Raw genomic sequence first — 13,027 nt, forward strand, 5'->3', positions numbered from 1 at the left:
GGCAAGGAGTGGCAAGGAGGCCAAATGAGGATAGATAGAGACATAGACAGAGCAAGGCAAATGGCCGGGAATGAGTGGACTTCCCCCAGGGTCAGTATTCTAAGGGCTCTAGGCTTCAGCTCCAGGGACAGGGCCTAGGCTGTGCCTGGGCCAGCTCTTCTTTTGAGCCCACAGTCCCATGTCTGCTTCTTGGAGTCACGGAACCTTACAGCAGCTGGTTGCTTAGAGATCTTGTCCCCCATCCCCTTCCTGGGCTGCTTCCCCTGCCCCACACCCTGCATCTGTCTTCTGGTTAGAGTTGTGTGAAGCGGAAGACAATTTGGGGCTTATTAGTGTCCCAGGGAGACATGTAACTTGTGTTGCTGGGACCCAAACAGCAAGAGTCTTAGCGGCAAACTCCAGCCGAGAAAAGACTGAGGAATTGTCTCACCTAATTACAGGGAATGGCCCTCTTTGTGTTTGTGATTCGGTACGGTTGTCCGATCGCTTTTGATCGCTTTTCTCCATTTGCTGGCTCAGGCCTTGCTGGAATTGTGCTAATTAGAAGAGAAATGGACAGAGTGATCCTGTCAGCCCTGGTTACTAGTGGGGACAAAGCGGAATATTATTCTGAGGCAGTGTTTTGTGAGGGCCCTTCTCCCAGCTCTCATTAGGAGGAAGGGGCCCCCAGGAGGGGAAGGTTCCGAATGCCTGGCCCAGCTAATGGAGCATCAGGGTGTTCCTGTGCTAATTAACAGGCTCTGCCAGCTCTCTCGCCAACTAGGAGCCTCACAGTTGCACCTGGTGCCACCTTAAGTCCCCAACTGCCCTGTCTAGAAGAAAAAGTGTGGGACAGAGGGTGGGAAGGCCAGTGGCCTCTTTAGGTAGAGTCAAGGTACACACTCAAAATACCCAAAGCCTAAATAGATAAAAAAGCTGGTTACAGGCCAATCAGAACATAGGAACTGACCTTGGAGAGCCCATTGATTGCCCATTCTCTGGGAACAAGGATTACAAGGCTCTGTGGTAAAATGAAGCCCATGAAGGGAGCAGATAGTTTTTTTGTTGTTGTTAATTGAATTTTTTTGGTAGTACTGGTGATTGAACCCAGGGCCCTGTGCATGATAGGCAAGGGCTCTACCACTGAGCTACGTCTCAAGCCCTTTTTACTTTTCATTTTGAGAAGAGTCTTGCTAAGTTGTTGAGGCTGACCTTGAACTTGCAATCCATCTACCTCAGCTTCCTAAGTTGCTGGGATTACAGGTTTGCATTACTGAGCCCAAAAGTCAGTCAGATAGTCACTCTTGTAGTTCTTAAAGGATGAAAAAAACCGAAATGGAGAATATAACCAAATGCTTGATAACAGAGGTAGGCAGAGTTGAGCACTGTTGAGAAACAATGTTATTTGACCCCTGGGACGATCCGCCTTGGCCCACCTGTTTATTTCCTCACATTCTACTCTGTTCATCTTCCTGTGATGCCTTGATCCTGGAGGAAACAGAATGGAAGCATCCCACTGATAAATGAAATTTCTTCACTTCATTACAAAGTCCCTATGGAGGTCCGACCATACTTCCAAAGCTATAGGGACAATGGAATGACTTTTACCTGCTCCATTTTCACTGTCATAATTTGGGTGACTCCAGAGGCTAGAGAGCCAATACGGCAGAACTGTTAGCAGTATCTATTTAAAACCTATGATAACAATAATGATTAACACCTATAATTCCAGCAACTCAGGAAGTTAGGGTAGGAGAATCTCAAGTTTGAGGCCAGTCTCAGCAACTTAGCAAGACACTGTCTGAAAATAAAATAAAAAGGGCTAGGGTTGTAGCTCAGTGGTAGAGGACACTGAGTTCAATCCCCAGTTCCTTAAAAGAATATGTATATGATATATATATTTTATAATAACAAAAAGATAAATTAGTGATAGTGTTTTGATATTAGCACAATTAATATCTTTTTGAACTTTTAGGAGTATCTTATGAATTGTCCTGACTAGCAATTTTCTTTCCTTAAAAGAAAATGCTTTCTCTAGAAGGGCAATATTTGATCTAGGGCAGGCCAGCTATCCATGGGTGACAGTAATGTGTACTCTCTCTTTTTGGGGGAGAAAAATGTGTACTCTCTCTTCTCTAGGTCTGGAACAGAATTGAAAAGGAACTCATGCTAAGAGTTTTAGTGGGCAGCAGAGACATATTTCTTTTCAATCCATCATATTTAACTGGAATTCTGCAAACAGCTTTTGAAGTCCACTTCAAAGAACCAGATATGTAGGAGACAGTCACAACCTGGAGGAGCTTATGACTTGGCAGGACAGTCAGGTCTGTCTTCAGATCACTTAGACACAGGATGGACTGCCCTGGGAGCCAGAGGAAAGGCACACCTAAGTGTTGTAGGAAGTGGGGGGGGAAGGATCATTTCCAGCTGGGTCATTAGGGGTTTATAGGAATAACAGGTTGAACAGAATAACAACAAAATGGAAGCAAGACTTTCCAAAAACTCAATGGCATGGGCAAAGGCACTCCAGTGGGGACCTGGAACAAACTTGACACAGGGGAGAGGAAGAAACCAAGCTGGAGGGTGGATTAGGGTTACATGCAAAGTCTTATCATGCTGGGTAGAGCAATCCACACTTTATCAGCAGACCCAGGGAGGTGCCACAGGTTTCCAGGTGCTCCGACAAGAAGCACCAGATGTCCTACCAGCCATCATCTAGGAGTGGATGATGGCTGGTAAGACAGATGGAAACTGGGAAAACAAGTGGACAATTATAAAGCCCAAACCACCCTATAGGATATGAAAGGGGAAGATATGTAGGCTCTCTGTCTCTAGAGTTGTACCTTCTGATGAAATCTATGCTTTAAATATGCAACTTGGCCCTTTGAGAAAAAACTCACTCTCCTATAAAAGGGACATATTTATTAGGAAGACACAGAAAACATCATATACAAAGTATAATCCTCTAACATCTTGAAATATACACACATACACTGTACATAAATTTATATTATCAATATAAAAATACATCATTAACATTTCTAAGGATGACAATTACAAAACCAATAAATATCGCAATTCTAAAACATCTACTTACATTAAGTGCTGGTGAATAAGATGACAGTAAAAGAAGGAGGCCAAAGCAGATCAGAAAACCAACTACCTGGCTTCCGGTTACAGACTTGAGTTGGTTTGGGGGAGGTATCCCAGTATTCTCCATATACTTCTTAATTTCCCCAAACATGTAAAAGTGCCTGATATTATCAACTCTCAAAAACAGAGCAAAGAAAAAATTTGACATTAATGGTACACACATGCGCACAAGCTCTTCAACCGAATTTAGGGAGATCAAGAAATATCAGTCATAAACTTAAAATCAAAGTCTCTACAACTGACCCTCCTGAAGAGCAACCCAACAGAATGCTCTTCTTTCCCCGCTTGCCATTTGTGTCTCGTGCTCAACTGTCCTCCCTACCCCTGCAAAAAAAGTAGATGACATGGATGGTCAAGTGACACAAATGAGAGTAAAACCTAATGTTAATTCTAGCATGGGAAATAAGCACAAATGTCATAAAATGGCTAAAAGACCAGCCATTAAACTGAAGAGTGTTGTGTGTTAGCAGACATTCAAGACCACAAACTTTGACCTCAACTTCTCCTATGTCCAAACTCCCTCAGATCATTACCACAGGAATATTCTTTCCATGAAATTTAGGAAACCCCATGCACCTCTCAAAACATCAGAAAGTTGTATTTAAATGAGGAAATTCTCCTCTTTCAGGTGTGTGTGTGTTTCTGTGAAGTATCTTATATATGCCATGAGGGAGCTAAGGTGGACAAAACATTGCCACTATCCCATAGCACCAACTAGGTTAATTAGGATTCTAGTTTTCAATCAAATGGCAACCCCCATAAATCATGCCCTTTTCCTATCTATCAGGCCATACTGACTCCTTCACTTAAATCTGTAACAGATTAACTAGAACTCCAAAGTCCTGATGTCATCTTCATATTGACCTTGAGGTCTATATCCTAATGTGACCTAGATGGACCTTTCACTTCATAAGCTAATTCCAGGAGGGACTCACTACTCAGGGATTCCCTTGCCAAGAGTCATACCTGGGAGGTGGGGAATGGGCAGCATTGGAGGATAGGACTATAACAAAAGGTGTAGAATTTAAAAAACAGAGGTAAAATTTCAAGAAGATTCTGGTTTTTCCAGCTGGATAATCTTGGAACCTATTATATACTGGAGAGTTCATGGTCAGGCTGCATGGTGTGATCCAGAACCTACTTGGTCTCTGATCTCATATCATAAATACTTCCTAAAAGATCCAGTTCAACTCAAAAGAACCCATCCAATCAATGTGTCACAAGTGACTTTACCATCACGGAATCAAATCAACTAGAAGATCCTGGGGCTCCTGAACCATGTCCAGAAATGAAAAAGTATGACTTTGACCTTTAAGATTGATAGGATCTCTGGTGTTACCAATATCCCAGGCTAAGAAGCTGATGGAGTAACTGCAATGATCCTTGAGTAGAGCAGATTCTTCTTTTGCCACCAAATCTCCTCAGAGATGCAGAGTGCCAAGAGCAAGGCAGAGGGGCAGTCCTGAGGTACAGCCTCTGGCCTCTCCCGAGGAAAAGCGAGGTGTGCATCGTCAGAGCTGCACTGGGAAGAGTCCCCAGGACACTTGTCCACAAGCTGCTGCTACTTCTTGGGCTTCTCTAGAATGTTGAGGAATTTCCCCCGTGTCATCTCTCTGGCTGGAATCATAAAGCAAACGAAAGATCAATGAAAATCTAAAATGTGAAAGAAAGATCTAGGAAGATTTAACTTAAAAATGCAGGTTGGTTTAAATTGTATATTAAGTTGCTACCACAACACATTCAATCATCACCAACTTCCCCAATGGGGAAAAACTAAACTGTTATTGACAAGTAAAACTGGAGAGAGATCCTGAAGTTGGCAGTTGTTGTTATATGGTACAGGCTAACTAGGGAAGACTACCACCCATCCTTAAAAAAAGAAAATCACCAGGGAATTTCTTTTTTATCTATCTACCTACCCACCTACCTACCTACCTACCTACCTATCTTTCTGAAGAATCTAACCTAACATCCATGTTCACTATCTCATGGGGGTTTTCTTTGGAGGCTAAAATCCAACCAAGATAAGAGTCTTCTCTGGGTTGTTGGTCTGTAGACATCTATAATCTCCAATCAAAATCAGAGATCATTTACCCCATCTTGGCAGTGGTTGTCCCCACATGCTGTAATGTTACAGGGTTTATATTCCCTCAGTACAGTTCATCTGGGGATAGAAATAATAAAGTGAGGTTTATGGAGCTTTGGTCTTCTCTCTCTCGGCATTGTCAGTCCTTAGGTATTTAATATAGCCAGGCAAGGTTTATGTGTCTTTCTCTGACTTTCAGCACCATCAATCTTTGACTGCTGTAGTTACCAGTGGTTTTATACAGCTACTTTCCTATATATAAGGTTCCAAAATGAAAGCAAAACATCTCTCGATTACAAGGACCACTTCAGAAAACCCATTTTTAGCTCTGTCAAGCAAATGCTCAACAAGCATACACAGTAAAACACTCCCATCCCCATCCCCATCCCACAAGGTCATTTTTTTAACAATTCTCCACAATTCTCAAAGTTTCTGATGGCTGGCCCTGGAGGCCAGAAGTCTTCTGAAACCATGCAGCGGGCCCAGGGCAGGCTGTGGCCTGTGGCCTCCCAAAGACATGGCTCCATCCTGGCCAAAGAAGTGAGATGGCTAGGGAGGCACCTACAGGAATGAGAAGAGCCTTCACCCTGGCCTTCTTTCCAAAGTCCAGAGAAAATAGTGCTGGATGAGTGGGCTGCCAGTTGCTTGTTTATTTGTACAATGAAGAAATCATTTTTTTGCATAATATAAATTGTCATCACAGGGAGGCTTTGTGTAACTTCTATCTATCCACTTTCTAGCTTTTACTAGTTCCTGAGCTCCAACAAAGGGAAAGGAGATTCTGTTAGCCAGGAGTGGAAGCCCCAGTGCCGGGTCTTGCCTCATGTGCCCACCATGCAACCCTGCCCCAAATCAAACTGACTTCCTCATTCCTTGATGGATTTATACCAAACTATACATTCAAAGTTCCCATAGGACTTGCACACAAAAACTTGTTTATGTATGTCTTCTTCTACTAAAATATAAGAACCGAGGAAAGAGACTGTTAAGCGCTAGACCTTGTATCTGCTGAGTAAATACTAGCTGGATAAATGAATGGTAACATACGAAAGAACTAGAACTTAATAGGAACACAAATGTTAATTTCCTTCCTTTACACAAATAACAAGACTAGTTAGTGGCCCTTGGTGTTCCAGCTTCTCCACTGTGGGAGTCTTTTTGAATGTACCTTGTTTATTTGGCAAGAAAAATAATTTCCCTTGATGGAAGTAATGCCAAATTAAAGGAGAGATCAGGGGTCAGGGGCTAACATATTCCAGAGGAAATCCAATCAAGTATTCTCTTGCCTATGGGAAGCAGCATGGATCTTCTTCCAGAGACCACAGGATTTGAGCTCAGTTTAAGTTTCAGTGCTGGCACTTAGTAGCTGAGTGACAACTTGGCTTGGACATTATCTCTGAGCCTTGCTTTCTTCATCTGTAAGATGGGTAATGTTACTGCCACCTGCCCTATTCTTCTCTTAGATATTAACAATGAACATACTTGGTATAGTGGCAATCATTAACACAATCCTTCTCACAGGTGAGTAAGTAAGTTCTCATACATGCAGTATTTTCTGAGGGAATGAATGAAAGACTGTGATAAGGGGGACTAACAATCTTAAAAACCCCATTCCTTGGAATCTTTTCCCTCAATCTTATCCTACAGTAGTTTGCTTATACTTTTGGGCATTGTTTATTTCTACTGGATAAGTTATCTGTCTGTTCTCAAGTACTTATTAAGGGCTTTAAATGCATACAGTTATCAAATGATCCTGTGACACGGCTAGAAGCAGGTGCTGTGGAAACAAGACAGTGGTGGATCAGAATTCTGATGAGAAGACATCCTTGTCCCAAACCCTAAGCCTACAAGTACTGTCCTGACCTTACAGTGTGACTTCTGCCTGCTGTACTTCGGACCCCCGATTCCTTACTGTTTCTTCCCATGGAAAAATGACCAATATTTTAAGACACAGAATTAAAAAGACTCAATTATCTGTGGGATCAAAGGGTTTAAAAGGGAAAAAAAAAAAAAAAAGGAGATTCTGTAGTGTCTCAGTTGCAAGCTCTCCTTGAATTTAACCAGTCCTTTTTAACAACCCCGTTTCCACTCAATCATTCCTCCCCCTTCAACCTAATCCAAGTATACAGAGCTGCAGAAAACCACCGTAAAAGTAGAAGTAATTCAAAAGACATCATCTTCTACATGGGAGGGGAGAAAGTTTCCCTTCTTGCCAGTCCCATATAGGAGATATACGAATGTGTGACACAGCCGCTCCCTAAAAGAGGGCTGTGCCTTATAAATCAGAGCCTAAGCACCAACCCTTTTTGTGCACAGAGAAATTGCTGTGGGTCAGGGGCTGCTCCAGAGCACGTGCCCTCCTGTTCACTTGTCATCAGAGATGTTAACATTTCTGATTAATTCGCATAGCCCTTATTTTATTCCTTTTTTCTTTATCCTTGCTCTCCTGCTCTGCTTCAGTGTAAAGATTCTTAGCGACCTGCTACAGTAATCACCGCCCGCTCACCGAACCCCCCCAAAACCTACTGAAATTGTTTAGTGATGCCAACCGCGCTTTTAATTTGCAAGACATCAGACACAGAGGTAATTTATACCAACATCTGTTCATTTTTGACTTCTGAAACAAACTCGCACATGCTGCTACAAAATCCCATTAGGAATAGGGAGACAGCCTTCTGCTACTATTCTATATTGCTTGTCTACATATTCTTTCTCTCTCTCTCTCTCTCTCTCTCTCTCTCTCTCTCTCCTTCAAGGAGGGTTTTATATGTAAATGTATTTTACTGAAACATTCCCACCAAGGATTTCAAATCTCTTTTGGGGAAAAAAACCTTTATAGAGATGGCTACTGCCTGCTTATAGAGGAGAGCAATGTATTTGTTTCTCTCTGCCTAGGACCCTCCCTAATTCTTCCTAGACATTACAGGTTGGTTTACTCTGGCATGAATGGCCAGGGTAAGATCACACGTTCTTGAACTTGGCACTTCTAGTTCCTCTGATCTTTCCTGTGTCTCCCCCACTACCCTCAGGGCTACAACATAACATGCAGAAAGCAATCCTAGAAGCTGGGGATGTAGCTCAGTGGTAGAGAACTTGCCTAGCATCCATGAGGCCCTGGGTTCCATTCCCAGAAAAAAAAAAAAAAAAAAAAAAGCAACAATCTAGAACTAGTGAAACTTGTTAACTACTATATGTTCTGGATGGATTCTCCAGGATTACCAGGTTGAACAGGAAGGCAACTTTGCTACCACTCTAATAACTAGGCCATGAAGAACTCACTAGTCATCAGCCTCTACGATGTGTGCTGTGCACAAGAGAAGCAGGATGCCATGCCAGGTGGTGATTTATAGGCCTTCCTATGTAGTATACAATACAGATCACAAACTGAGTAAGTCATAACAGAGACTGTCACTACAGGGTTAACACATGAATTGCTCTGTGTGGAGAGATGGCCACTTGTACACATCAAAAGGCAGCAAATGGCTAAACTACAATCAACTTCCAGGTTTATGCTGTTTCTATTACCCCCTTCGTAGTTTCTCTAGGGCTGTCAGGTTCGTGGCAGCTGTAAATACATGGGTCTACTCAGAGAGGTCAGGGCTGAAGGGAGGACTCCAGCCTGCTCGTTCTGAAGGTGCTGCAGGTTTAATATAATCTCTTCTTGAGACTCTCCAATTCCTCCATCCTGTATTTAGCCTTGCCTCTGGCTCCCTTTCCACAATGACTACCCCCAAACTGCCTTCTCTGCAGTAAATTTTCTGGTGACTGGTTGAAAAAGATTCAGTGGTACAGATTGATTTCTCACCAGTGAGGGGATGAGGGATTACCAGAAGCACCCTGGTTAACGAGATTGGGTGCAGAATCTCTCGAGACCAGCCCTCTCTGCCAGGGCTTTGTACCTTTCGTCTATGACATATGGGTTTCATTATAGAAAGATTTTCCAGATTATAACTTTGAGGCAATTGCTTGATAAAATTCCACTCGACAGAACAATGTAAAGACCAAGTAACTTTTTAATGAAGTGGAAAAAACTCATATAATGTTTGGTGTTTAATTTCAAACCACTTTAAATATTTCTGTGCTACAATCTAATTAAAAACATCTGCAAGGTGGAGAAGAGTTACTTTGACTGGTTTGCTCCTATCTGGAAGAGTAACAACAAGCTGTTTTCAGGAGACTCTTGCTATGAGTGACCAGGAAACAAAGAAGACAGCATAATATTGTAAAGGGGCAGGGCTCTTGGCAGTGGACAAGCCTGGATTTTAACTTCATCTCCTACCCTGACCCTTGGCAAGTCTCCAGGTTATCTTTTCAAATTTCAGTTTCCTTGTCTATTCAAGGTGAGATCAATATCAATGTCCGATAGGCTTTTGGTAAATGCTAGTTTCTGGGTGGCCAGGTCTTTCATTTCCAACAAGAAGTTTGAAAACAATCTAGGATTCATTTCTTTCTTTCTTTCTTTTTTTTAATACAATGCCTTTATTTTTATGTGGTGCTGAGGATCGAACCTGGGTCCCGCCTGTGCTAGGCGAGCGCTCTACAGCTGAGCCACAATCCCAGCCCTAGGATTCATTTCTTTTAGAGTAATCATACCTAAAGAAAATGTCCTATATATAGCAGCTCTATAAAAAAAAAAAGTTATAAAACTATCCTTGATTTTACAATGAGGAATGAAAAACCTAAGATTTCTCGGATGGAACAGGTATGTGAAGATGTGCTGTTTTCTGTTAAATGATGATAACAAAATAACTTAAGGGACTATAAAGATAGCTGAATAAGCATGTCACTAGAAAGGGGATATTTTCACAGAATCAGTATTTTTCTCTCATTCCATCTCCATTTGAAATTGATCAAACCATACCATGGCCATTTAGTTGAAAAACAAAAACAAAGGCACTATGTTTGTGCATATGTGTTGTCCCTTTACATACAATAAAGGAATGAGGAAGGGGAAAATGAAAGAATAGAGAAATCCACACTGTCAGGATGACATGAGACCAACTTGTAGTTTTCTAAGGGAATGTATTCTTGGCTATGGGAACAGAGTTCTGGAGTAAATAACAGGTTCCCTTCTTGGCCCATATCTCCTGTCTGCTGTTGGAACACATTAATGGTATCTTCAAATTCCATTTCTAACTGTGCAGGTGTGTCAGTTTCATTAATCGGTCACCCATCAAACTGGAATTTGATCTGCCTCATTGATAAGTCCTGTTGTTAACAACGAGCTTTCATTAGTTTACTGAATGGCATATTCTTAATCTTGGACTGTACCATGCAACTATCCTGCCCTGCCACCTTCACACTAATAAGACCACTCTCTTCTGTCTGAATTCCTTTCCTGGACTATTTTTTTTTTTTTTTTAAAGATCTACAAATGCAAAATAAATGGTAACACAAATGTGTCACATCTGGGTAACCTACTCTGGTGTATTAAACCTTGTTGAAGAGCGAACAATCTCCAAGCACTTTTTTTTTTTTTTTTTTTAAGAGAGAGTGAGAGAGGAGAGAGAGAGAGAGAGAGAATTTTTTAATATTTATTTATTTATTTTTTAGTTATCGGCGGACACAACATCTTTGTTTGCACATGGTGCTGAGAATCGAACGCGGGCCGCACGCATGCCAGGCGAGCGCGCTACCACTTGAGCCACATCCCCAGCCCCTCTCCAAGCACTTTGATGCTGGTGATCTTGACATAAGTTTGTGGCTAACCTCAAGAATCTCAAAAGGAAGGTTCCAGCTACACCCTGGGATCCATTTGACAATCTCCCCAAACCTAAGAATGGGCTAGCCCAGTCCTGGAGAAATAGGTGCTCAAGGAGGTTCCTCGTCAGCAGACATCATTAATCCTTAGTTATCTGTTACCATCTGCTTCTACCTAAACTAAACAAACATTAGGTAACATGAACAAACAAAAAACTACTCTGCTGTAGTGAGAGGCAGTTACTCCTAAGCAAAAGAAACACACAAAATCCTGTTAGTTTATATCAATGTGCTAAAAGGCTATTTATTTAATTAGCTTCACAGAAGATGTCTTATAGAAATGATGCCATTTGTTATATTTATAGTTTTTTAAAAGTTGTTAAAGGACCTTTATTTTATTTATTTATATGTAGTGCTGAGAATAGAACTCAGTGCCTCACCCATGCTAGGCAAGCTCTCTACCACTGAGCTACAACTGCAGCCCCATATTTATAGTTTTGACTCTTGAAAAATTACTCCTTTGGTCCTTGATTGCACTGTGCAGCTATGACAAGGGGGATCAATCAGTCAGTCACCAATGTGTGCTGTGCAGAAGAGAAGCATAAAAAGACTGTTCAGCGCAGTCAAACAGAGTGCCCACTATGTACAAGATATTAGAAAGATTAAAGTAAATTCAAAGATATGCTTTCAGTAGAAACAGACTATTCCCAAAGCCATGTTGCTTTGAGGTGAGCTAGTTGTTAACAGTATTTTGGTACATTAGAGAATGAAAAGAAACCAATGTGATTTATAATGCTGATTTCTGTCCCACACAAAAGTGGAAAGTTATTCCTGATACTATGGGACAGTGCTGGCAATCAGCAAAGCAGTTCCAAGACAGTCTGCCAGATTGAAATTCTTCTCTGAGCTCCAGTTCAATGTCAGATCTCTGCCCAGAAAGGACCACTAAGTGACTGATAATTCAAGTCAAGGACTAAACACTTCTGAATGCCTCCAATATGAGAGCAGCTGGTGCTGGTGCCACCATCACAAGCAGGAGGAGTTGGGAACTGAGCATAGTGCCACTGGATGAGGAGGAGTCTCTTAAGAGTCACAATGCATTGGGATACTTGATGGCCCTCACCAGCTACTAAGGTCCACTGACCATTCAAGCATCCATTAGGGAAAGTGACCACAAGTGAGTCTTTGGTGGAAATCTTGCTTTTTCTTTAAAATATATAAAAGTGGCACTTGAAGGTCTGAAAAAAGCCCTGTTATGGTTTGGATGTGAGGTGTCCCCCAAAAGCTCATGCATGAGACAATGTAAGAAGGTTGAGAAAGAAATGATTGGGTCATGAGAGCCTTAACCCAATCAGTGAATTAATCCCCTGATGGGATTAATTGAGTGGTAATTGAAGGCAGATAGGGTATGGCTGGAAGAGGTGGGTCATTGAGGTGTACCTTTGAGATACATATTTTTTTTTTTTTTTTAAGAATTGAAACAGTAAATCATTGGGATTTTTTTATTTGTTGTTACATAGTTGTCAGAATTTAGAGAAGGGCTGGACACTGTCACTCACTATCAATTGTACTTGGAAAAAGTAGATGTTTGGCCAGGGCCTTTGACATCTTTGCCAGAAAATAGGGTCTTGTTTGTAACATGGTGTAAGGAGTGACTGATGAGTTTCTAGATTGTTGGGGGTCAGAAGACTCGAAAAGCAGAAAATATTGAGAACAACATGAAGTACTGAATAGTATAGGTTTTTATGTGTCACATTCACAAGGCCAACTCTCTTAAACTACAGCTATGATTACCCTAATGTTGGTAAAAGTTTGGGCAAACATGCTTTTTTTGGTAGCATCTAATTGCTACCAAATTGTTGTATTTGGAATCATGCACAACGATTTTCTCTCTCTCTCCTTTTCTTTTTTGTTATGTAAACAAGTCTTTTCTTGCCCTGTAAATACTTGTGAGTGGACAACAGAATGAAACTCATATGATGCTTTCACCAAGAGCCATCTTTGTACAACTTCTGACTAACAGCAGCATCAGGGCACCAGAGAACCACAGGTCCACAGGCTGAAGACATTGTTGGGAATGCTTTAGTAGGCCACCTGGCGAGATACATA

The 13,027-nt window shown here is 41.6% G+C and overlaps 1 protein-coding gene across 2 annotated transcripts in view; it reads right to left on the minus strand.

Moving 5' to 3' along the window:
* Positions 1 to 2,910: 2,910 nt before the first annotated feature.
* Positions 2,911 to 13,027, minus strand: part of Lin52 (lin-52 DREAM MuvB core complex component) — a 103,963-nt gene continuing 93,846 nt past the window's right edge. For both annotated transcript variants that reach the window (XM_076848102.2, XM_076848104.2), the window contains exon 6: positions 2,911 to 4,749. In XM_076848102.2, the coding sequence (XP_076704217.1) occupies positions 4,694 to 4,749 (56 nt within the window). In that variant the 3' untranslated portion in view covers positions 2,911 to 4,693. The remainder of the gene's footprint in view (positions 4,750 to 13,027) is intronic.

The sequence above is a fragment of the Callospermophilus lateralis genome, chromosome 3 (assembly GCF_048772815.1).
Source record: "Callospermophilus lateralis isolate mCalLat2 chromosome 3, mCalLat2.hap1, whole genome shotgun sequence".
Lineage (NCBI taxonomy): Eukaryota > Metazoa > Chordata > Mammalia > Rodentia > Sciuridae > Callospermophilus > Callospermophilus lateralis.